This window comes from Lissotriton helveticus, chromosome 3_2 (genome assembly GCF_964261635.1).
Source record: "Lissotriton helveticus chromosome 3_2, aLisHel1.1, whole genome shotgun sequence".
NCBI lineage: Eukaryota > Metazoa > Chordata > Amphibia > Caudata > Salamandridae > Lissotriton > Lissotriton helveticus.
The window spans coordinates 465435757-465463107 of NC_136062.1; the positions used below are offsets into that span (position 1 = coordinate 465435757).

Sequence of the window (27351 nt, forward strand, 5' to 3'; positions counted from 1 at the left end):
CCGTTCGCGGAGCGAAACGCGTCATGGGAACACTGGTTCTGACATTTTGGAAATAAATCCACTACTGCTCACACGATCTTGTGTGCTGATGGCCTTTCATTGACGTTTTTACTTCTTTGTTCGGGGACGAGGTCCGCACCTGCTTGGTTTCGCGTCCATAGCAAACAGGATTGCTTGAATAAATATATATATATATGGTTTATATTTTCCTATTAAATACTTACATTTAGGGGATAAATAATGCATGGTAAAGGCATACCCTTGCTAGAAAAAATGTAGAGGTAGGTACAAACACTTGTTTTGGGTATATATATATATGTATATATATATATATATATATATATATATATATATATATATATATATATATATATATATATATATATATATAATAATTACACATGCATAAAAGCGTATGAGGTCGACCTGAGGCAGGTTTGAAAGGCTACTTCTGTCGGTGGCACAAGTAGTGCAGCAAGCCCACTAGTAGAATTTAATTTACAGCTCTTGGGTATATGGGATACCACTTTACAAGGGATTTATAAGTAAATCACACATGACAAACAGGTGTAAACCAATCATACCTTGTTTTAGGGGACAGAGTGCATGCACTATAACATTGATTAGCAGTGATAAAATGCCCAGAGTCCTAAAGTCAACAAAAAGAAGGTCAGACAAATTGGCAGAGGAAGGCAAAAATGTAGGGATAATCCTACAAAAAGGCCACGTCCAGCAATGGGACATCTTTGTCAGGATTAGGGGGGGAGCTGCCACCTACCAAACTTGTACATCACAAAGGCTGTGAATTAGCACACTCATAAAGTTCCCCCAGACAAGCTGTGGCCAGGGCAGGGAGGCTGAATATTCCTGACATGGGTAGGGAGGGCTCCAGAAGCTTCTCCCACTTCAAATGGGTATCAGGTATAAATGGTGTACTCCCAGACCCACCTTTTCAGTACACTTCTGAGCCTGTGGAAGGCTCATGACTGCTGTGCTCCTCTCTCCCAGAAGGATGGGTCTGTTGTCCTGCTACCCTACTGTCTAAGTAGTAACGACTGGACCTGCATGTTGAACCCAGGACTATCAAAGTGACCACAAATGCTAGTTGGTTTGCCTCTGATTAGAGCCTCAGGTACAGAAAATGCTCCCACCATCTTGAGCTCAGCCCCTGAACTCTGCCTGCAATGAGTGGTGCCCCTCAAGTGCAGGAGCCTTAGAAGTGGGGCTAAAGGTGCTCTGTCAACTCAGCTGTGGTCTCACCGGAACCAACACAGCACGATGTAAACCTGACACAGCTCTTCACTGTGCCAAATCGGAACCAAAGCAGCCTCAACGCAAACCTGCATCACGCCTGCCCAGCACCTCCGAGCACCCAGGAACTGATGCAGTATGATGCAGCTGCAATGCAAGCCTGCCTTGCAGCTCTCATAGCTCATCGGAACCGCCACTGTGAGACGCATCTTCAACACTTCATCGATACGGACCTCACCGCTTCTGGGGACTGCTGCAGCAACGGGATACCTGCAACCAGGATTTATGGTTCATTCCTCAGCAGTTCTAATATGGTCCCTGTATCTGGCCCTCACTCCATCGTGGTTAGTCCGAACTTGCGACATTGTCCCAGTCCAGCACGACCAGATAACCACAGTTGGTGGTTTGTGCTTTTAGGCAGCACTTTTACCTACATCTTCAAAATTGCATCACTCCGGTTCTACTCATTGGACTGATGTTAAGTACATTATTTAAATTTACTCTATTTTTCTGTAGTAGTGTGGGATTTTTCTTGTTGTATTTTCAGTTTATTACTGTTTGAAGTTCTGCATAAATACTATACACATTGCCTCTAAATTAAACCTCACTACTTTAAGCTGCCAGAGGAATAAGCATAAGTTAATTTGAGGTTTGCTTGTATTTCGCTCTGACAAGAATTGTGGTTGTTGCTTGAGTAGGCTTTACCTCCCTCTCCACCACTCACTCAGAATGTTCATGTTTTGGACATTTCTTTTCATGCAGTGTTGTCTCTTACGTTTGTTGGATTCCAGTATTTGGCTGGAGGTGTATTTCACGCTGCTTGTTGCTGCACTCTTCTGCTCTGCCAGTCTCTGGAGTGATAAGACAGCTTCCTTTAATTCTGTAGAACCTACAAACATATAAAGCAATACTTAATCTCTCTGTCAATTGTGTAGGGCCAAAGAGGGCTGTATGTGAGTTTAGATGTACATCTTTCGGTGCATTTCCACGTGTAGCTTAGTGATAGATGAAAGAAATGGTTCTGGTTTACTTACTAAATAGATATTGTGCTGTGTGTGTCTTCCTAGCCTACAATAGTAGTGTGTGCAAGTAATATTAAAGGAAATTCGTGTTAAAATATGTTGTACTGGTGAACAGGGGACATTTATTGTATAGTGGTCATCACTTAACGAGTCTATAAAACAAAAAAATACCTAGTAGGTGCATTTGCACAATACATATTCTCACTGGTGCGACCCACTCTTTAACAACTGCCTCTTTATCTTTCTATTGTGTGCCATCACTAGGACCAATGGAAAGAGATAGGTCAGCAGTGAAAGGATAGAGGTCACCTGTGGAAAAGTAAATTTTGCCATGTTGTATGTGCCTACGTGTTCCCCATATTTTGTTATATGTGCATGATCGATATGCATGTATTCCCTTCTGATCGATTAAAGACGCAATTACAGTTGTGTCCATCTCTAGTATGCCAGTTTCCAGTCTTCGTGAAAGCAACGAATATTAGGCCTATGTAAACCTGCGTTGCCACATTTTACAGTGTGCACGTTAATTCATTGAATTGTCCCCGTTTCTAGGCCTCAAAAGGGCCCGGACTCAGATTCAGCTCCTGTCTCCTGAACCCTCTCCGAGGAGCGATACAGCCCCCACCTGTATCCCTGACCCTTCGCTTACTTCCTGCCTCGCAGTGCCCGGCCCGGCCTGGCTCTGCCTCCCAGTCTGCCAAGAGTATGTTATGTTTCTAGTTATCAGTCCAACCCTCCTTCTCTGCATTCCTAAGCTACTGAATCGCATCAATAGTTTCCGTCATGGTCTAGCCTTTATGTCTCCATGTAAGAGAAATACTGTATTAATATTCATAGAATATTCCTCACACACGCACTACATGTAGAATAATGCATGCACCAGTCTTAATGTCTATTAGCCTTTACCCTGATAACTTTTGGATTCTATCAACATGTACTCTAAACATCAGATACTAGATAGGCCCTGGGTACATGTCGCTCTGACACTCCAGACTTTAGTCTCCTCTTCTAGCGCAGAAGTCATAGCCCCCAGTTCTCCCTGGTAACACGTCATTGCCAGTTTGCGCGCACCACTAGGTTAGAGGTCCCAGCTGCTCAGGTAGCCCCCTCCATGTTTCCGCCCCGCTTATGACATATTCTGTTACGTTTACATCACATGTCTATGTATACGCCCTGTACACGCCTTCTTGTTACATCACTTTGCCCTTATCTTTCGCGATTGCTACGAGTCACGCCTACTGCTACGCCTACTGTATTGAATGTAATGTATTTATTTAACTATAAATATTGTGCACTGTTATTAAAAGTTACCCCCCTTATGCTCCCAGATCCTGCCCCCGGCAGCTGCCATCCTATTCCCGTGCAGGCTGTCCTGTTCCTGTCCTTTATGCCTGATTAAAACCTGTAAACTTCAGCTACCTCGAATCTTGACTCTTATTTATTGAGCTACCTGTTTATTGATTATTCTGAAAAATAGATCCGGTATTAAATTATTTATATACCACATAATGGCGCCCGAATAGGGACTTGCCCTTTCCCCACGCGCCGGAGAAGCCACGCAGGCCCCCTGATCCTCTGCAGCCGTGACGGAACCATACCGTGCACGTGCAGATATTTCTGCTTCAAGTATCCCTCAGGCCCACGGAGGAGACGGAGGTTGCGGTCCAGCATCCAGACGAGGCGGTGGAGGAACGCGGTGAGTCCCGACCAGAGCCCAAGCCGAGAGTCCAAGGTCCGAGGTATCCGGAGGCCCACCTGTAACTGAAGTCCGAAGTTCGTAGTCCGTCGTCGTAGCAGTCCAGTCCAGTCCGAGGCCTTCCGTTCTTGCTGCCCGGTGAGTACCGTTGCTGGGGTAGTATCTAGACAGGGTCAAAAGTAATTTGTCTCTGGTCCGTGGCTTTGGGTACACAGATCCAACACGAAGTGTCCACCTAGGTGGATGCGGGTCCTGACGTGTCTCTTTATGGGACCGGTAAGTTTCGTACTGTTTTAGCAGTGCATCTAGTTATTCTAGTAAGTTCTGTTCTCGAGAAATTCATGTGTTCTGTTCTCAGTATTCCAGGTAATATTCTGTTCGAACTGTTATTCTAAATGTTATTCCATGTGTTTTCAATGTGGTGGTATGAGTGATTCGTTTTTCAGTTATTATTGTGTTTATTGTGTATTGTATTGTGTCCAGACTCCAGCCTAAATTATGCCTTTGTTCTCGAAATTACGTCAGTTAAGAACTAGAAAAGGTCTGCTCGAGGAAGCAGTTCCTGTCCCGCCTAGGGACAGTCCAGGTCATTTTATGTATCATAAGCATGGCATAAGTGCCATATTATATCTAGATTTATGGGTGGAATACACCAAGGAATTAGAAGAGAAATATAGATGGCCCGTGTCAGGTACATGGGATGCCGAGTGTATCATGCGAGTAGAAGAAGCATTATGGAAAAAGAAAGCCAGACAGTCCCAGAAAGATGCCATCGAGTTATGGCGCAAAGAATCTCATAGAAGAACAGAAAAAGAAATCAGAAAATCAGAATTAAGTAGGGAATCCTCAGAAAGAGCCCAAGAAAGGGAATTAATCGAAGTAGGTGAACGAGTTAAAGCCGAACAGTCAGACAGACAGAGAAATGCCCTTATTAAGGGTATGTATCCTCTTCTTGCCGAGGGCTTGCCGAAAGCAACCCCGGAAGCACCATGTAATTTTCCGCCGCCATTAGTTCCGATTAAGCTACGTCACAAACCGACCGCAGCTGATATTTTTCTCTCGTCCTATTTGGACGATACAGTCCCAGAATATGCAAATCCTGTTCCGCCAGCTCCAGTAAATAATGTAATTCCTGTTCCTCCAACCACCGGGGCACCCGTTACAGCACCTGTTACGGTACCCCCGGTCCAGTCTACAGTACATGTACCCGCTACATCAGTCACTCTACCAGCACGTACAGTACCCACCGACGATTCTAGTCCAGGGGCCTCGGGAGGAAGTCCTCCTTGTACCCCGCCCCAACACAAACGTCTGACATTAATCGAGTTACATGCCCGAGCGTTACAGCGTTCGCCCAAACATCAGTCCGTTGCAGATATCAAACGAGCTCTTACAGAATGCCGTTATGATCCAGTCCCAGGCGATGATGGTATGGTCCTGTATTCATTGCGTGTAAGGCGGGTGACCGAATATTTGGACACCCTACCGAATATGAAAGAATATCTAGACAGAATATATCGTTTCATCCGTACAGGAGCAGATCCAGAAAGTATTGGCGATGCCATGACTCAAAGAAAGGTCGAGATTCAGCTCATGCTATTAAAGTTTCTAATTAATTGTTTAATAAGGGAACAAGATTATCCAGATAAAGATCCGGAAGAAATGAAAGTCCTGACCAGGTGGAGTGACCATATAGCCGAGGGAAGACACAAGACGCAGCCCTGTATAGACAGTATGTACAAGAAGATCCGTAGGGAAATAATAAAGTTACACGAGAAACGAAAAGCAGCACAAGTAAGTGAGAAAGAAGACAACTCTTCTACGGAAGAGGTAGACGACGAGAATCCCACCAGAATAGCGTATGTAGGTAGAACTAGACTTCCCGACCGACATTCACGCCTAGAACACAAGAAAGTTTTTCCTCCTCCAGCACCAGAACAAGGTTCTCTTGAGCAAGTATTCCAAGCCACCGATCACATTCTGAAATCACGAATCGGTTATAGTGAACTTAGTACCATGCATGAACAAGAATTAGCCCGATCAGCAGTCCGATGGACTACTGATTCTACCACTTTTCCAGATGAAATAGTGGCACAAATGTTTCTGAAACTGCCCCCAGCCGAGCAGCGACTGGTGGGTATGTATATGATCCAGCACCTCATTACACTGTATGAGGGACAACATTCTGATCCAGGTCCGTTACATGATGTTCTGAACGAGTTACTCCAGTATAGATGGAAAGGTTTAGGTACCGATTTAATTAGTGTCATTCTAGAACAGCGCCACAAATATAGAACGTTTCTGAATCCGCATTTTGTTCACGTCTCACCTCCAGAAAGTAAACCCTTTTACATAGATAGACAGCATCCGTTACGAGAAGTACACCCAGTTAGGACAGCGGGTGGTGAAATGCAACGAATATTTGTTTACACCCCTATCACAAAGATGGAACTCTTAGAGATGAAGAAATTAATTCCCTGTCACGACAAAGATCCAGCAGGGTTCCATCGAGAATTAAAAGACATGCTCCGTATGGGAGAATACACGTATCCAGATATTATTAAAATGCTAAAGGTCCTGTTGCCCGCAGGGGTATATGAAAAACTCAAGGAAAAAGAATGGGAGGTGGGAGAGAAAAAGATTGATTGGACAGCTCTAGAAGCTGAAGATAATATACGAGTACCAGGTACCGGTCTTGGGGACAAGTGTAAAGAATTGCCCGAGTTATTGATTCAGGTCTTGCCAAGGTTACTAGCCACGAAAAAGGAAGATTGGGATGCAATCTCAGCATGTAAACAGAAACAGGATGAAGACACTAGTGATTTTTATTCTAGATTTGAGAAATGTTTTATTATTAACAGTGGTCTGAAGACAGGTAGTGAGTCGTACCCTCATCTCTTTGTTACTAAATTAGTCGAGAATTCAAGTCCACAAGTTAAAAATCGAGTTTTGAAAGTCGAAAGTAGTTGGCAAGCTAATACTCCGTCCCAAATGCTCCAGATGCTCCAGTATCACCAGAACAGAATCAGGGAAGAGCAAGAACACGAAAGGAGACGTATGAAAGATACGAAAATGAAAGTATTAGTTGCACAATCTGTTCCACAAGACAGTCAGAAGAGGGGTCCGAATCAAGCCAGTCATCCTGCAGCTCCCGTTAAAGGGACTTGCAATTATTGTAAACAGCCAGGTCATTTTATAAACGAGTGTGCAGTTCTGAAACACAACATAGCTACTGGTAAGACTAAAGAAAGACCACGTCCGCCTAGACAAGAACAAGTTTCACAGACTTCTCAGTCACCACAGAATGCACAACAGACAGTTCCAGCTCCGCAGCCTATCGCTGCAACACAGCATGTTACACAGCAGATGTATCAGTATGCCCAGTCAGGGTATCCAGAGTATCAACAGTATTCATGAAACAGCCTAGAGAGGGAGGTAGGCTTGCCTCTCATCGAGATACCTGTAGATCAAGAGGGTCCCTATGTACACAGTCAAGTATTAGGGAAAGACAGAAAGTTTCTGATTGATACAGGGGCAAGTAGGACTACTATCAGTCATGACGAGGTTCCAGGGGCTCCGCTCTCAGGCTCTAAAAATGTTTCCCTTGGATTTTCAGGAAAGCCTATTGTTAACGAAATTTCGAAACCAGTTTCCCTAGAAGTTGGTCCATTGTCCCGAACTACTGATTTGTTACTTACGAAGTCATGTCCAGAAAATTTGTTGGGCATTAAAACACTGAAGGAATTAGGTGCAGTAATTTGCTGCTCCCCAGAAGGAGTCCGATTGTTTCTCAGAGACTTTAAAGGTCACTATGTATTACGTGATTTTGATCCAAGATTACTGAATGTCCCGCAGCATTTATGGGCGCAAGGTCCAACTGATGTAGGCTGTATGCACATCACACCCCATCGTGTGACTCTCAAACAAGGTATAGTTTTGCCACGAATCAGACAGTACAGATTGCCGCCTGAGGCTGTAGCAGCCTTATCCAAAATTATTGACGAGCTTATTGCTCAAGGAGTGGTTGTAGAAACTGACTCCAATGTATGTAATTCTCCTATCATTCCAGTCATGAAACGTACTGATCCAAATGCACCTCCAGTATATCGATTAGTGATTGACCTTCGAGAACTTAATAAATGTATCATACCCCAGTATCCAGTAGTCCCAGATATTTCATCCCTATTGACAGCTATTGATTCTGAAGCTACATTTTTCACAGTTATCGATCTCAAGAACGCATTTTTCAGTGTTCCGATTCACCCAGACAGCCAGTACCTTTTCGGTTTTTGTTTAAATGGAAGGAGCTATAAATTCACACGAGCTCCTCAAGGTTTCACAGAAAGTCCTAGTATTTACAGTCAAGCACTTAAAAGACAACTAGACAATATTCACATGCCAACTGACACTGCCCTGCTCCAGTATGTCGATGATCTACTGATCACAGCCCGTTCTGAACGTGACTGCGAGCGTGCATCACTTACCGTTCTGTATTTCCTGGCCGAGCAGGGGCACAAGGTGTCCCCTTCCAAATTACAATTCTGTGTCCAGCAAGTGATCTACTTAGGCCACTTACTGTCCAAGTGGGGTAGGCAGTTGACACCAGACCGTATCCAGTTAATAGCGAGTCTTCCACAGCCCAAGACACAGAAGGAGGTACGAGCTTTTATTGGCCTCACTTCTTATTGCAGACAATGGATTCCTCAGTATGCATTTCTAGCCAAGCCACTGATACAGTTAACGACACAGGAGGCAGCCGTATCGACTGTCCTCCCTTGGACCCAGGAACATACACTTGTTTTCAATGAATTAAAGAAAGCCTTATGTCAAGCACCCGTTATAGCTACACCGAACTACAGTAAGCCTTTTACACTTTTTGTCACAGAACGTGATGGTACTGCATTATCTGTTCTCACACAAGATCAAGCAGGACAGTACAAGCCCTGTGCTTATTTCTCGAGCACATTAGATCCAGTAGCCCAGGCTCTGCCTGCGTGCCTCAAGTCAGTTGCAGCCACAGCCCTAGCAATCAGACAAAGTGATTCCATAGTGTTAGGACATTCCCTGACAGTACAAGTTCCACACTCCGTGGAAGTTCTTTTAAACCGAACACAGACTCAGCACTTGACAATTGCACGTTTAACAGGTTATGAACTGACACTGTTCCAGCCACACATAGAAATCAGACGCTGCAACATTCTAAATCCTGCTACACTGTTACCGTCAGTTACTTCAAATCCTGCCACACATGACTGTGTGGAAGTTGTTAACACTATGACAAAGCCAAGACAAGACCTGACAGACATTGCATTACCTAACCCCGACCTGACACTTTATGTGGATGGTTCATGTATGAGAACAAGTACAGGAGAACTAGTAGCCGCGTATGCAGTGACTACTGAAACTGAAGTTATAGAAACACATCGTATTGACACCCTGTCTGCTCAAGCAGCAGAGCTAGTTGCTCTGACCCAAGCCTGCATACGTGCCAAGAACCTGAAAGTAAACATATATACAGATTCACGTTATGCATTCGGAGTCGTACATGACTTCGGAGTGCTCTGGCAGGAGAGAGGTTTCATGACTTCTCATGGAACCAAGATTCAGCATGGTCTCCTCATTCAAGCTCTGTTAGATGCAATACATTTACCGACAGCTATCGCTATCATGAAGTGCAAGGCACATACGAAAGTTACTGACATCATTTCTCAAGGTAACGATCTAGCAGATCGAACAGCCAAGCTTACAGCTCAGACTCCAGACATTCCAGTTAACACGACACTGACACTCACCTCAGATCCGACTACTTGTATGACTATCAAGGACCCTACACAAGATGTCATAGACATACAGTTACATGCTACTCCCGAAGAAATCAAGAAATGGTCCGAACAAGGAGGGGTCCAGACAGATCAAGGATGGTTGACGAAGGGAAAAGCCACATGGTTTCTCCCCGACTCTATGGTTCAAGTCATTATTAATACCGCACATAGTCCAGCACATCTAGGAGAAAAAGCTATGTTAGACAGTATTCAGAACCTTTGGTTCAACAAGCATTTACGAGCTGCAGCCAAGCAGAAAGTCCGTATATGTATCATATGTTGTCAGTTCAATCCAGGTAAAAGTGTCCCGGTGGAACAAGGTGGATTCCAACCCCCTGACCACCCTTTTGAAGTCCTCCAGATGGATTATATTCAGATGGAGCGATGTCGAGGTTTCAAGTATGTCCTCGTAGTTGTATGCGCTTTGTCCAGGTGGACAGAAGCATATCCAGTTCCAGATTACACAGCCGCGACCACTGCCAGGCAGTTGGTTCGTGAATTCTTTCCCCGCTATGGACTCCCTAGGGTCGTGTATTCTGATAACGGCCAGCCATTCTCATCTGAGTTAATGAAACATGTTTCCCTCTTGTTAGGGTACCAGTGGAAGTTCCATTGTGTGCGCCATCCTGAAGCAGCCGGTCTCGTAGAGAGACATAATCAGACCCTGAAAATTCGCATTGCCAAAGTATGCAAAGAGAAAGGTGTAGACTGGCTAGTTGCCCTGCCAGTAGCCTTATTCTATATGCGGATGGTTGCACATTCCAGATCAGGTCTGTCCCCTTATGAGGTCATATTCGGCCGCCCCCCAAACATGTGGGGTACACCTAGACCCCGCAGTATTACAGATGTTTCCAGTAATATGTTGACAGATTACCTAGCTTCCTTGATGTCTGCCCTACACTCTTGTCGTTCCCAGGTTGCCGCTGCATTTCCAGACAATACTGAAGTGAAACCGCATGAGGTCATTCCAGGCGACCTCGTCCTTGTAAGGAACTTTGATCGTTCAAGTCCGCTGGAGCCTCGTTGGAAAGAGCCGCGACTTGTCCTCCTGACCACCCGCACGGCCGTGAAGTTGGAAGGCCGCAAGGGGTGGGTCCATCTGTCCCATATAAAGAAGTTCCATGGAGTTCGAGAAAAAACATTTTCAAAGAACTGTTCCATTTCTAAAGACTGCCTGAAACCAGACTCTAATCTGAATCCTGAACTGAAAGTTCCTCTGTTAGAGAAAACTCCGCAACAGGAGTATAAATTAAAACTTCGGTCTAGTAAATTAAGTCAGCCAGTTTAATTGTCTAAGTCCCTCTCGGGTGAAACGGTTAGACAGGTTTCTGACATGTATGAGATAGACCCCCATAGTGAGAGAGTTAGTCAAAACTCTATAAGATGTATCGTTTTTCTAAGTTTCTTATTGTTTCTAAGTCTTATGGTTACCTGCACAAGTTATGCATTACATTTATGTTTTCCAGTTTCACATGTAAACAAGTTTTCTAATGCTACAGTAGAGCACACATTTAGTGATCTGCCTCCTCACGAGCTATCCTATCGTCTTGCTATGCGCAATAATACATTCATTAGAATGTTACACTATTCACACCAGACCAGCAATGCCACTAATTGTTGGGTGTGTGGTCGACTCCCCCCGTACCAGACACCGAAGGGAGTTCTGCCACTTTTTCCTTATCCGTTTTCACATAATGGTTCGTGTGGAGCATGGTCCACGTTAACGACATCCTCCAATGATATGTCCCTTCTGAACAGAACATGTTTTCCAGACAAGCAAGGTCTCTCCCATAGAACAGGGTTAGATCTAGAAAATGAAGTATATGATTTAGGTAATTATTCTTCGAATTTTATGGTCCTGAATGTTCAGTCTGATACTACTCCAGATTTGCCTGCTATTTCAGTACTACCAGTCAAAGGCGAATTATGTGTCAGAAAGAATGGTTCCGCACATGTAGGACATAGTGATTGTACTACTATTGTCGAGTATAGTGACAGTGGGAAATCTATTTTCAAAGCTTCACGTCATTCTTATTTTATTTGTGGTCAGACCGCATATGTTCGTCTGCCCCTCGATTGGGATGGAACATGTTACATTGCCTTCCTACTGCCACCAGTTTTTCTAGCCCCATCTGATTATCACAGAAACACACATCTAGTACACGTCAGACATAGAAGGGAGATCGAGTCCCCAATTGTCGATCAAACTGAAACTACTCTAGAACAGTATCAAGACTTTAATAAAGGTTTCTTCTTCTTTATAGGCCTTATCCAGAATAGTAAGTTAATACGTAGGTTAACCAGAACCCTTGAAGCAGTAGTAAATGAGACTACTTTTGCTCTAGGTAACCTAACCGAAGAGCAATCTGCTATGAGATTTGTCGTGCTCCAAAATCGTCTCGTTCTTGACGTCATACTGGCCGATAGAGGAGGAGCATGTAGAGTCATCGGATCTAGTTGTTGCATTTTCATTCCTAATAACGCGCCGTCTGTTTATTCAGCTATAACCAGACTTCATAAAATTGCCCATCAGTTACACCAGAATCCAGGCACCTGGACATGGTCCGGTTGGCTCTGGAGTATTATATCTGCCTGGGGATGGAAAGTATTGTCATTCCTAGGTATTGCAGTAATGATCATATTCAGTTGCTGCCTCTGTATACAATGTGGCCCTGCGATTTGCGGCATGTGTGCTACCTCTTGTATTCCTAGTCCTAAGTCCCGTTCCAAGACAATTCGAGACGAGCAAATGATGCTATATGAAATGATAGATGGTATCATGAATATAGATGTTTCCTGATGGAAACGTAGGGCACAAGGAGGGAATGTGGAAAAGTAAATTTTGCCATGTTGTATGTGCCTACGTGTTCCCCATATTTTGTTATATGTGCATGATCGATATGCATGTATTCCCTTCTGATCGATTAAAGACGCAATTACAGTTGTGTCCATCTCTAGTATGCCAGTTTCCAGTCTTCGTGAAAGCAACGAATATTAGGCCTATGTAAACCTGCGTTGCCACATTTTACAGTGTGCACGTTAATTCATTGAATTGTCCCCGTTTCTAGGCCTCAAAAGGGCCCGGACTCAGATTCAGCTCCTGTCTCCTGAACCCTCTCCGAGGAGCGATACAGCCCCCACCTGTATCCCTGACCCTTCGCTTACTTCCTGCCTCACAGTGCCCGGCCCGGCCTGGCTCTGCCTCCCAGTCTGCCAAGAGTATGTTATGTTTCTAGTTATCAGTCCAACCCTCCTTCTCTGCATTCCTAAGCTACTGAATCGCATCAATAGTTTCCGTCATGGTCTAGCCTTTATGTCTCCATGTAAGAGAAATACTGTATTAATATTCATAGAATATTCCTCACACACGCACTACATGTAGAATAATGCATGCACCAGTCTTAATGTCTATTAGCCTTTACCCTGATAACTTTTGGATTCTATCAACATGTACTCTAAACATCAGATACTAGATAGGCCCTGGGTACATGTCGCTCTGACACTCCAGACTTTAGTCTCCTCTTCTAGCGCAGAAGTCATAGCCCCCAGTTCTCCCTGGTAACACGTCATTGCCAGTTTGCGCGCACCACTAGGTTAGAGGTCCCAGCTGCTCAGGTAGCCCCCTCCATGTTTCCGCCCCGCTTATGACATATTCTGTTACGTTTACATCACATGTCTATGTATACGCCCTGTACACGCCTTCTTGTTACATCACTTTGCCCTTATCTTTCGCGACTGCTACGAGTCACGCCTACTGCTACGCCTACTGTATTGAATGTAATGTATTTATTTAACTATAAATATTGTGCACTGTTATTAAAAGTTACCCCCCTTATGCTCCCAGATCCTGCCCCCGGCAGCTGCCATCCTATTCCCGTGCAGGCTGTCCTGTTCCTGTCCTTTATGCCTGATTAAAACCTGTAAACTTCAGCTACCTCGAATCTTGACTCTTATTTATTGAGCTACCTGTTTATTGATTATTCTGAAAAATAGATCCGGTATTAAATTATTTATATACCACACACCCCACAGCTCTCTTTTGGGAAAGGTGACATGTGGTTCAAGCTTACAGGAAAGGGCTGTTCCATCTGAATCTTAAGACAGGTGCATCTTTGAGGTTGACTCTGCTGGTGGATAAAGCTCTCTTGGTTAATATAAATGTTGATTTTTCTAGATGTAGGAACCAGTCACATGTTCGACCAAAGGCATGTGGCATGTGGAATGCTGCAGGTGCAGAAGCATTTTATTTGGAGGTATTAAAACCTTGATGCATTTATCCTAGAATGCAATCCATTAATGGTGCTAATAATTACACAATAGTGTATTCATACTGCTATAATCTTTCTCTGTCCTCCTCAAACCCTCAATCCCTGCTTCTCTACCCATCGCTCTCTCTCATCCTCTCACCCGCCTCTTTCTATCTGTCTCTCTTTCTCTCGCAGTTTCTCTCTCGCTTTCTCTTCCTCATTTCTCCCACAAACTCTTTGCCTATTCTTTCTATCTCACTCCATCGTATTTCCTCCATCTGTGCCCCTCTCTCTTTCTCTCTGCTTCTGGCTCTCTCTCTCCCCTTTTTTCTGTAACTTTCTCAAATTTCCTCACTTTCTTTCATTCTTTCTCTATCACTATATCTCTATCTCTCCCTCCATCTCCTCCATAAGGATCAGCTGTGGAGTGCCCCAGAGTGATTCCGTGAGCCCCACCCTCTTCAAAGTCTACATGGTCCCCCTTGCAGCCATCGTCAGAAGCCACAAACTAAACATTGTCTCATATGCAGATGACACCCAGCTGATCCTCTCCCTCGCCAACGTACCTACAACAGCTAGAACCAACTTCCACAATGAAATGAAGGCCCTTGCTGCCTGGATAAAAGACAGCTGCCTCAAGCTCAACTTGGACAAGACCAAAATACTCATCCTAGTACCCACCCCTTAAGCTTGGGATGAATCCTGGTGGCCAGCCGCCCTGGGATCGTCCCCCCCCCCCACCCCTACAGACCACACACACACAACCTCGGCATCATACTGGACTCATAGCTTACTATGAACCGACAAATCATTGCAGTTTCATTAGTCTGCTTTCACACGCTCTGCCTGCTTTGAAAGACATTCACATGGATCCCCACAAAATCCAGACAGACGGTCACTCACGCACTCATCACCAACAGATATAACTACGGCAATGTACTCTATGCCGGCGTCACCTAGATACAGCTCAGGAAACTACAGAATGTCCAAAATGTCTCAGCGATACTGGTACTCGACATACCCCGCCGCATCACGCAACACCTCTGACATCTCCACTGTCTCCCAGTTAACAAGAGAATCACTTTTAAGCGCTTCACTCATGCCTACAAAGCTCTACATGACAAAGGACTAGCATACCTGAACTACCGCCATGCATTCCACGTACCCGCTAGACAACTCTGATCCTCCCAACTAATCTTTGCCTCCGTCCCCAGGATCCACAAAACCAGAAACGGAAGATGGTTGTTCTCCTACCTCGCCTCCAAGACCTGGAACACCCTGTCCCTCCACCTTAGGCTACCCGCGTCACTGACCTAATTCAGGAAGGACCTCAAGAATTGGCTCTTTCAATGATGCTCCACCCTGCCGACTAGCATCCCCCCTTCCTCAGCGCCTTGAGACCCTCATGGGTGAGTACCCATGCTATACAAGACCCTGCTCTGATTGATTGATTGTTTCTCTCTTCTTTTCACTCCCTCTATGTTTCTGTTTCTGTAGCTCTTTCCCATCTTCCTGTCTCTGTATTTCTCTTTCTCTCTCATCCTCCCTCACTCTCTCTTCCTCACTGGCTCTCTTCTCTCTCACTCTTTTCCGCTAGCTCATGTTTTTTTCCCTGTTTTTACTCTCCAGTTTTGCTTATTCTCTTTATCAAGGCTTGATTTCTCTTGCCTCTAATCAGGAGACGTGACTGCTGTCTACGTGTGGAGCAGTCTGTCCCCTGCTCCGAGGACCACCCTGGAGTCCTCTCTTTAAAGAGATACCTCTAGGCGAGCTCTGGTCCTCTCCTTGGCGGTCATGATTCACTGCTGGTTTTATTCATGTGGTTTTACTTTTCTGAATTTTCTCTGTATGTGACACTTATTTCACAGAACCTATACAAGAGTTATGTGATTATCAGAACAACTGATCAGACACTTGATTTTGCTAAGCATTTGAATATGGTTTATTGTGAATTGAAACAAAAACTATTTTCTAGAATTTGTCATGCCATCAAACAGCATCATTGCGTCATCTCCCCTTTTGAAAAGGTGGTAAAATGTGTGGGCTCCTGCGCTAAGACTGAGGAGCATCGCCCCACCACTCAAAAGGAAAACAAAAATGATAATAACGTATTGTTATTATCATCTTAGTATTCAGTGATTCCTGGGGCGGGTGTGGTGGGGCGGGGGTGGTCGGAGCAGGGAGAGGAGTGGTTGGCACTGCGTAAGTGCGCAGGACTGCTTGGCAAACAGTCCTGCACATTTTGCATCTTCCCCACCAGGTTTATCACACAGCGGAGTGATACTCTGAGGACTAAAAAATCGCAAACTAGTGCTAACATGGATCGGTTATCCTTTATCACTACTTTTTCCCAAATGAACCATGAAATCTATAAGATTCTCGCCAAACATTGGAATATTCTAAGGGGTATACCAGGAGTGGGATCACTCCTTGGCTCTAAACCCTCGGTTACATTTAAAAGATCACAGACCTTGCGAGAAGTACTTTGTCCTAGCTATACTGCAAAAAATATCAGCCCACGACATACTTGGCTTAGTAGTACCAGAGGTTTCTATGTATGTGGAGACTGCAATATTTGTCATTTGGGAATTAATAAAATCTGCAGTTTCAATTACAATAGTGGCTTTACCCACATCATAAAATATTTTCTTAATTGCAAATCCACCTATGTCGTCTATGTGATCATTTTCAATAGCAAGATGATCTATGTGGGCAGCACGTCGCGACAATTACGAGTTCGTATTCAGGAACATCGCCGTGCTTGCCTTAGAAATGATCATCTGAATGCTTTGGGATCACACACATGTACTTCACACCTACCAAAAAGCAACTTTAGCTTTCATGCTATAGATCATGTTTCCATAGATAAACGAGGTGGGAATGGAGAATTACAACTGAGAAGGTGTGAGGCACTTTGGATATGTAAATTACGGGCCACTGTTCATGGATTGAATTCTGACAACAAATGCATTATCTGCTATAAATATAGAACGACATCTTTTCCTATTTTGATTATAGGTGAGGTTTCAGGTCAAATCTAAATGGCGTATGGGTTACCAGTTGCCCTACAGCTTATTATGGGACCAGATTGAAGTTCACACTGTGTTGTCCCTAACATATGTTTGGCCTCCACAATAATAATCGATGGATGTTGTTTATATTCTTATCGTTATGAAAACAAGTGTATTTGTCTTCCTAATCCTAATTATGTTTGAGCATTTTTCTTTTTAAATCTTAAAATATGTTTAAACATTAACAATGTGCTTTCTCAACCATGATAAATGTCACACTAGCCTTTAGCCTTTATGACTTTATCTTTTGGTTTGCATTTACATGGCATCATTAGTTGTATATATTTGTTAGGTTTGAATTTTTGATTATTTTGGTTAACAGCTAATAATATGCTCTGTGTCAATGTAATGGATCTCGTGATCAATCAAAATTATGAAAATGCATCTATTATGTTTTAGTATATATTGGTTTATATTTCGTGTTGTTTCTTTTGTGTTTTTTGTTCTGTCTTTATTCTTCCCTTTTTTTTTCTTTATATTCTTTACAACCTTAACACATACTTGTTTGGTCCTAGTATTAATAACTTTCAGAGGCCCGCGTACTCGGGTTTATGTTTGATCTGCATATTATCTTGCAATGTCTGCATATTATCTTGCAATGTCTGCATATTATCTTGCAATGTTAGACTGTATGTAGTATCAGCGTTTTTTAGACTGAACAATTATGTGGCATTCATGATCTATATCGCTTTTCTTTTCTTTTACAGCACTTATTCTAGGTCTGGTGAGGTGGCATTTACCTCACGATTGATTTGATTAGGCGTGCATGTCTCTGTGCTATTTATTTCATGGCATTGAGCATGCGCTTCCCTTTATTCAACTAATTCTGGTGAGTTCTTCACTCCGTATAATGCGGTGATTGTCTAACAACCAGGGTGGCACGAGGCGTTGCTCACCAGGTGCAGATACTTGTGTTGATGAGGGTTCGAGTCCGCCTTCTCTTTCTTTATTGAACTCACGCTTTTTCTTCATAGACTTCTTTTTATTTTTTTAATTGGATCTTTTTTCAGGTGGCATTCACCGCTTGCTCCCTTCAATGTGGCAGCTTTCTATAATATGGGTGGTGTGCAGCACTATTTACCGGGTTAGAATACCTATGTGATTACGGTCTTGAGTTTGATTTTGTGTATCTTGTTTCACCGACTCATGCATACATTTTCTTCACTTGGGCTCGTGGCAGTGTTAAACTCGTTTAATGCGACCATAATTTAGATAATACTGTGGCTCGAGGCTTAGTTGATCGGACTATTATCACGGCCTCATGAGGGTTCAAGTCATAATTTTTATTTTTCGGCACTCGTTACACAAATTGTGATACAGACGCTCTATTTGATTATAAATAATACGTGGATACATCTAAGATGTCTTATGTCTGAATAAATGGCTAACTTGGCTGCTGGTATTCCGTGAGGTTATACATGCGTGTTTGGTTTTAAGCAGTGTCGGATGTAGTGTCAATAAAACACCATCCTCTTTGAATTTAAAGGCAGAGCAAATTACTGATGTTACGTGATGGATTTGGGACCTATAAAGGATACGGGTTCCTACGGATGTTTTTGGCGTGCAAATCGTGTTTTGAAGGTCTTCACGGTTGGAATGGAGTCGACCCCTTGATTCTCAACGTAAGTTTGCGTGCCGGTGACTTTGATTTTTTGTAGGTGTCTTGTTCTGACTCCTTCTCGATTCTCGTTACGATTCCTGGGGATTTTTGCTTGTAGGTAATAACTTTGTTTTTCTTTTTAATAAAACTCTACCCGGCTGGTTCTCGTTTTGTTGCCGTTTTTGATGCTGCAACAACACTTAGGATGTCAGGCTATCGAGGCCAGCTTATCTGCTGTCTCAGTTACTTCATGCGGGCAATATTGTTTTAATTACGATATGCGGATGATTAAGGGACCTGGGCTATTGTTGTCTTGTTGCCCACGCTCATTGTAGCGTTTGCGTTTGTTAGGACACAAATGTGGTTTTTAAAGTTTCTTCGTGTTTTAAGTAATCACTGCTATTCAATTTAAATGGAAGGCGGTATTTATGTTTCCTGACTGCTAGTGCACGCTACATCTTAACATGATTGTGCAAGGTTGGATACCTTGTGTGCTTTACTATGGATATGATTTTCCAGCAAGGCTTTATTTGTTAATATTGTAGGGGTGACCATGTGTATAAGGTCATTGTGTGAACTCTCTGACCTACATCATTAAATGTGTGGACTCCCCGATTTTAATACACAAATATATGCGTCATTTATTGTCCTGTGTAATCTAAGTGTGGGAAGTGATGAGTTATTAAATCTTACATGTTTGTTTTTCACATTTATGATCTTCAGTCTCCAAAGTGCGGTGCCTACCAAAGCACCCCATGTTCCACTCCTTATGTGAATGACAGAGAATTGAGCCCGTTTCAGGTAACTGATGTAGATAATGATACATTTGGCGATTTTTTAATACACCGATTTTTTGGAACTTTAATCATATTTATTATTTGTTTCTTTATTCTCTTTAGATACTTTATTGATATTTAACTTCTTGAATTGTCACTCCGCCTTGAGTCGTCGTCTGTTCTGATCTACTTATGAATGTTGCACACTTACAGCATTTTATATTAGGTACTTTACCACATTTGTTAGAGTATCTCGTCTTGAGTTTTAGAAACATTACGGTGTTAATGGCATTTCATGTTTTCTTCTTCTCTTTCTTACTATGTCTTCCACAGCCTAGTGGTTGACTTATCAAATCAGCTGTTTCCCTTTTCTTCTCAACTGGATCGTAGTTTACCTGAATATATTCTGGTGAGAACGCTTGTTATTCTTATGTGTCTTGTGGTGAGGTTTTTTATTGATGAACACCATTTCTCTTAGCTTTATGGTTGTTCTGATGTTGAGCATCGCATCCGGGTCCTATTGTGTCTCTTTAGGTATTGTTCAATAACATTGGCATGTTTGTGTGTTCTGTTGTATTTGTTGGTGAATCTAGATTATTTGTTCCCATGTATTTTATACATTCTTACTTTCTTTTTTGGTTTTATTCTTTTCTCCCTTCTCTCTTTTTTCCTTTTCCTTCTGTGTATTTTTTTGCTTTTTTAACTTGTTTTCTTCTGTGTTTTTCCTTCGTTGTATGTGATGATATTTTTACAGCAAAGAATGGCGGATTTGCTATTTCGACTCGCACATCAACATTAGTTCTCATTAGTCAGGAGTCAACTCAATTTCACACACACTGAACAATACGGAGTGCTGCTTGGCGTTGGATGCACATCCACCTAGGGCATCAAACCGCGACCACCTTCCCAAATATCAGTTCGGAATGGAGGTCAACACAACATAAAAAACACACCAGTGCACTTCCAAAATAGTCTCTTTGATCCGTTCACTATTTTAGTGTTTCACCAATAGTCCATATCCTTCATCAAAAGTCAATTTCACAAAACCAGAAGGTGTAGAAATTTCAAGCCTTTATTTTGTCCACTTTATGGTCCACAGTCGACGCGCGTTTCGCCCCCTTCGGGCTTTCTCAAGGCTGTCAATCATACATGTAACAAAAAAAGAAAAAATATACATATACTAAGTACTAACTGTTATCTTATGGTTCTTAGACATATACACTTGGTTGGTCACTTTTATATCTTACTCATGCAGCATCTTTTTGTGTAACGACCATCTTGAACATTGACCCTGTGAATAAATCGTGCAATTGTCAACAACCCCATATGCATGGAATTGCTGAGGCTAGCATGTGATGTACCCACTGGGGAAACCGAGGAAAGCCACGCATGGTCATTACACAAAAAGATGCTGCATAAGTAAGATATAATAGTGACCAACTAAGTGTATATGTCTAAGAACCATAAGATAACACTTAGTACATAGTAAATGTTTTTTTTTTTTTTTTTACATGTATGATTGACAGCCTTGAGAAAGCCCGAAGGGGGCGAAACGCGCGTCGGCTGTGGACCATAAAGTGGACAAAATAAAAGCTTGAAATTTCTACACCTTCTGGTTTTGTGAAATTGACTTTTGATGAAGGACATGGACTATTGGTGAAACGCTAAAATAGCGAACGGATCAAAGAGACTATTTTGGAAGTGCACTGGTGTGTTTTTCATGTTGTATGTGATGATCTCTGTTTTTTCTGCTAATTGTGATAGCTGTCGATAATCTGCTAGATACTCCGCTTTGTTCGCCATAAGTTGGCAGGGTATGCTCAGACGTGAGTCCCTTGCTCACTTTGCCACTGGATTCAAGCAAGCCGGGCTGAAGACGGCTAAAATGCCAGAAACCGGTCTTCGGAAGCTTGCTTCCGGTCCAGGGAAGGCATGGCTTGGCAGTTCGGGCTGGACTGTTCCCATACGGCACAGGGTCAGACTGATTTGCATATGGCCATGTCTGAAGTGGGGTGGCAGAGTGGGCTAAAGATCTGTGATGAATTAAATATAGATCTGTTGACTGGGTGTGAGTGTTTGATTGGTTCAGATGCTCCGTCCATCACCACCCACTTTTGTACTGCTTTGTTCGCCATAAGTTGGCAGGGTATGCTCAGACCTGAGTCCCTTGCTCACTTTGCCACTGGATTCAAGCAAGCCGGACTGAAGACGGCTGAAATGCCAGAAACCGGTCCTCGGAAGCTTGTTTCCAGTCCAGGGAAGGCATGGCTTGGCAGTTCGGGCTGGACTGTTCCCATGAGGCACTGGGTCAGACTGATTTGCAAATGGCCATGTCTGAACTGGAGTGGCAGAGTGGGCTGAAGAACAATGATGGATTAAACCTAGATCTGTTGACTGGATGTGAGTGTTTGATTGGTTCAGATGCTCCGTCGATCACCACCCCCTTTTGTACCGCTTTGTTTGCCATAAGTTGGCAGGGTATGCTCAGACATGAGTCCCTTGCTCACTTTGCCACTGGATTCAAGCAAGCCGGGCTGAAGTCGGCTGAAATGCCAGAAGCCGGTCCTCGGAAGCTTGTTTCCGGTCCAGGGAAGGCATGGCTTGGCAGTTCGGGCTGGACAGTTCCCATGAGGCACAGGGTCAGACTGATTTGCATATGGCCATGTCTGAACTGGGGTGGCAGAGTGGGCTAAAGAACGGTGATGGAATAAACCCAGATCTGTTGACTGGGTGTGAGTGTTTGATTGGTTCAGATGCTCCGTCCATCACCACCCCCTTTTGTACCGTTCCTAGTACACAAGCACATTTAATTCCGGTTATCAAGCTGCAATTAAACATCACCACTTTGCAGTTGAAAATAAATGGAGACCTGCAACAAGAGATGAAGTATGGAAAAGGTTGTAACCAGACGTGTTGGGGGCGCTGAGAAGTAAAGGCATTATTGCATAGTCTCACACTTAGAGCCGCTTGACAGTTTTCATTTTATCTGTCAATAAATCTAGTTTTTGGGTGAAATCTGGGCAGAGAAGTATATATATATATATATATATATATATATATATATATATATATATATATATATATGTACAGGCACATGACACCCTTCCAACCCTAAGCACAGACATGTTATTCACCAGCCCCTAAACTGATGTTATGGAAGTGTATCTGACATAGGATGCCAAGCTCACAGTATTAAATTGAGTTGCCACAATTGTCTGGAAAAAACATATTTTGATGACAACATTGCATTTGAGAATGCTTTTCTGGTTTAAATCTGTATGCAACCCGTCTCCTCTCCCCGGCCCTCATCTTATCTACTCAGCTCCTCTCTCTTCTCTCTTCTCTTCTCCTTTCTTCTTTTTTACTCCCCCCCCCCCTTTAGTCCCATTTTCTTTTTTCTGCTTTCCTCGTCCTTCTCTCCTTTCCTGTTAACATTTCTCTTATCCTTGCCTTTTGTCTACAGTCCTCTCATCTTGTCTCTTCTTTTCTTTTCCACACTCTCCCAATCCCTCACCTCCCCTCTTGTGTCTTCCTTGCTTTCCTCACCGCTTCTCCCCTCACATCCTCCCCTCTTTCCTCACCAGTTTTTCCATCTGTAGTCCTCGCCTCTCCTCTCGTCTACAGTTCTCTTCTCTTCTTCCTCTCTTCTCCTCATTACATCCCTGGCACTCTCTTCCCTTATCCCCTCACCTTCTCCACACCTGGTCCATTCCATTCTTCCTCTGAACCTTTCATCTACTTGTTCTTCATCAGTACAGATGGCTTGTCTCACGCCCTTGCCTGTTCTCAGTCACTCACCATTCCGTGCCTTGATGATTGTCCTAAGGATGTCCTGGGCCTCCTTGCAGTCTGCTGGGATAGACTTGAGGGCTTGTAGGACCTGCTTCAGCACCATGGAATCTAGGGAGAAAGTGACATGTGACAAGTGTTATAAACTGGATGTGAGAACACGTCAGAGAATGTGGCACCCTTGCATCTGCTGAGGGCTCAAAGAGACCGTAATGTGTTCACAAAGGCACCAGAATCACACATGGATTCCAAGAAGTGAATCTACATCCATAGAGCCTCACTCTTCCACTGAGTCAAGTGGTAAATCCTCCAAGCCACCTGCACCCATCGCTTGACTACTGTTAAAGCTGTGAGGATCACAGGACTGCATTTGTGGGCCAATATGAACACAATCTGGCACTGTAATTACTATAGACTCAATGTCTAGAAGGGCCTTTGAAAAGTGCTGGTACTGACCACACATATAACTGGAGGCTCTCTTGTGAAGTTATGTCACTGTCCGCTTAAAGGCACAGAATGCTTTATTAGCTGTGTTGATACTATGCAAAAGCCCTGATGAGAAGCGCCATTGTGAAGGGTTGAGACTGTCATTTTGAGAATACATAAGACATGATGTGGAATGTTGACAATGTCCATGTAAAGATACTGAAGCTCAATCAAAGAATGTTGAATCAGTCCGCCGGAAGGTACCAGAAGCCCTGATGTAAAGTGTTGGAAGTGCCCACTTAATGCTATAGATGCCTCCTTTGGAAGTATTGGTACTGTCCACTTAAAGTTACAGGACGCCCTTATGCAAAGTGTTGCTACTGTCCACTGAAAGGTATAGAAGGCCGGATTAGATGTGTTGGTTCTGCCCACTTCAGGAACCCAACTGAAAACTGTTGATTCTGTCCTTTTAAACGTACAGACGCCGTAATGCAAAGTGTCTGTACTATTTATTTAAAAGTGGTAAGGCCTTGCTAAGAAAAGGTAATACTGATCATTTCAAGGTACAAAATCCCTACTGAGAAGTGTTGGTACTGTCTTCTTAAAAAGACGGAGCCCAGCTGAGAAGCCCTGATGGGAAGTGCTTCGTCATGTATTACTATAGACATGGTTTCTGGTAATGTGCTCTCTGATGGATGGTTTGGCTCTGATGGATTCCTTACACAAACCTCCAGGTGCAGACTGGATCCTGAAAGTTGAGGAGGAAAGCTTGCCAGAGGAAGACCATTTAGATTGGCCCTGAAGGGGAAGATGAAGAAGAGGTCTTGGATCTCTCCTGTTTCATATGATGGCTAAAGGCAGACTGCTTGAATGAATGTAGCAATATTCCTGACCTCTAGATCTCCGCGGCGAACTCAATTTAGATTTCCAGATGGATGCCTCTAGAAATTCGCCTCACTCTCCATTATATCCTTTGAATGCATAGGGACAGTCAACTCACATGACGTGTCAGCATCTGATTGACCCAAACACCAAAGGCGCTCCATCTGCAGTTCAGGGACTAATATCTGCTTCCTGTAAGTACTGCAGCACTTAAATTCTTACACCACCGAGGAGGAGATGCCCCCAAAAGTTCACATTTTCAATGGAAAACATTTAAACAAACAAATAAGCACCCAACAATTACGTCAATGTCAGAGACCATATGGTTCCACTCCATAACACTGGATAGCACCACCTGGTGATGGTGAATGACTTTGGCAGATAAAACAATTCTGGATCCAGTCTGTGACCTGGAGAGGGTTCACGTGAAGAGTCTACAGGATCATCAACAATTAAAATATATGTTGAGATATGGATGGGTCATGGGGTGGCACACAAGAACCCTTGCTCTCTTCAACATTAGGGTTGAAGGTTTTGCAGTCCTGCCCTTAGGGGAAGGGGTCTGTTGGGTCTGATCATTTGTACCTGCTTTGCAAGGATTTAGGTTGCTTCAAATGTCTCTATTTGTGATTGTCATGTATGCATTGATGGAAGTGTCCCAATGGGTGGTGGCAACGCAAAAGGTGAGATGGGTGAGATCGGAGGAGATGCAAGTGCTTTATGATGCATGGCTTCCTCCGTAACAAAGCTGCTCATGTGGAATGTCCAGGGTATATCAGCATTTGAGAAATGCAGGAAGGTCTTTGCATATCTGAATTGCTATAAGATGGTGATCACAAGCTTGCAGGAGATGCATGTGTGGGCAGAATCACTGCCATGTATACAGCAGAGGTTGAGATGGCAGCCCTATACTACCTCTTATTCGGGCTTTTCATGGGGGCCCTCATATGTGTAGCTTTGGGGGCTTTGGTTCAGCACCTACATCATGTGGCAGACCCCGAGGGAAGGTATGTCATCCTACACGGTAAGCTGGAGGGAAAGAAATAAGTATCCTTAATGTGTACGCTCCTAATATTGATGGCCCTGACTTCTACCCTGCCGTACTGGCGGCAGCAGCGAATGATCTTGGGAGCTGACATTACCTACATACTGGATGAGGTATAAGACCTTGAGTCCCCCCCCCCCTGGTGCATGCTAAAACCTCAATGACGAGGGCACTGAGGGACATCTTGTAAGGCATGCAGTTCTATGATGTCTGGAGGGATCTCCACCCTACCTAAAGATTGTTTTTATACCATACCCCATTGGCCAACACTTTCAGTCAGTTGGAATATTGTTTCCTTTCATCCGAGCTTTCTCCTGAAGTGGAGAAGATAACTCTCTGACCATTCACCTGTCTTGCTGTGTTTTGGGGAGCATGCAAACACCCAATAATACCCTTATGGCATCCTAGAGCCGAGGCGTTGTCGGACCTCCCTTTTGCAGCTAGGGTCTTACTACTTCGAGTAGAACTGGGGGTCCGCTTCGTGTCGGGTACTTGAGTGAGAGGCCCTGAAGTCGTACTTCGAGGGGTCTGTATAAAAACAAAATATGGCGTAAGACGACAGTTGGAACAAGATATGTTATGTTATGTTATGTTATGTTATATTTGTGCTTCTATAGCGCACGGCCACTCCAGTTGGAGCATCCCGGCGCTTTTTCGAAGGTACCCACTAAGTGAGGGAGAAACATAACACTGAAGGGAATCGCAACATACGCATAAAGAAAAAAACAGCAGCGGTCTAAGGGAAAAGCCATGTTTTAAGGGCCTTTCGGATACGAATGCAGGAGCAAAAGCTGGGCAAATTAAAGGCGCTCCCCATGTTATGGGGGAGGGGTGCGCTGCCCTAGAGGCTGTCCTGGAGAACTGGTGGCGACTAGAAAAATTCACATATACTGCGTATCGGCTATACGGCAGATTCAAAGTGACAGCAGGAAAATAGTGTATAATCAGCAGGCGATCCTTGAAGTCATGGCTACACATCTGGCCACGGTGTAGGGAAACAAATGTCCCCACCACAGGAAGTTGTCCGGGCACTTCCTATCTTCTGTGGCACTGCCAAGGTTGGAACGAGAGGCAGAGGCCGCGCTGGGGTCCTGATCACTAGGGAGGACCTGTTATGAGCCATACGACATCTCAAACTGGCAAGAGCCCTGGGAGTGATAGTCTCCCGACAGAGTTTTACCAACGGTTTGCTCCTCTGTTGGCTGGCCACCTCTTAGAGGTCTATAATGAAGCCCTGAAAGTTCGGTATTTACTGGGCTCCATGCAGAAAGCAGTGGTGGCTATGATACCAAATCTGGAAGAGACCCCTTGCTGCCTAGTTCCTTTAGGCTGATCGCTCTTTATAATCTGGATGTGAAATTCCTGAGTGGGATTCTGGCAGCCCGACTTCTGCACACAAAGATCAGGCCGGATTCATCCAGAGAAGTAGCACCACTCATAATTTACGGCACTTAGCGCATGTCTGGCATGCTCCATGCCTCATGTACGTGCCCTGGCACTGGCCAACATAGAGCAAGTCTTTCATTCTGTGGAATGGTCGTGTATCTGATTGGTTATGCAGCAGATTGGGGCAGGCTCGGGCTTTCCCAAATGGGTTCAACTACTCTATACTGCCCCGGTAGCCGAATACGGGCTGGGGGAATAGTCTCTAAATCATTTGCACTAGGCAGTTTCACCCAGCCAGGATTGCCCTTTATCACCTCTCATTTTCACGTCTGCTGTGG

General features: G+C 43.9%; 1 protein-coding gene across 2 annotated transcripts in view; it reads right to left on the bottom strand.

Moving 5' to 3' along the window:
• LOC144826366 (astacin-like metalloendopeptidase) overlaps positions 1-27351 on the bottom strand; it is a 163044-nt gene that overhangs the window by 54866 nt on the left and 80827 nt on the right. For both annotated transcript variants that reach the window (XM_078684695.1, XM_078684693.1), the window contains exons 3-4: positions 23284-23385; positions 2027-2140 (exon numbers count right to left, since the gene is read on the bottom strand). In XM_078684695.1, the coding sequence (XP_078540821.1) occupies positions 2027-2140; positions 23284-23380 (211 nt within the window). In that variant the 5' untranslated portion in view covers positions 23381-23385. The remainder of the gene's footprint in view (positions 1-2026; positions 2141-23283; positions 23386-27351) is intronic.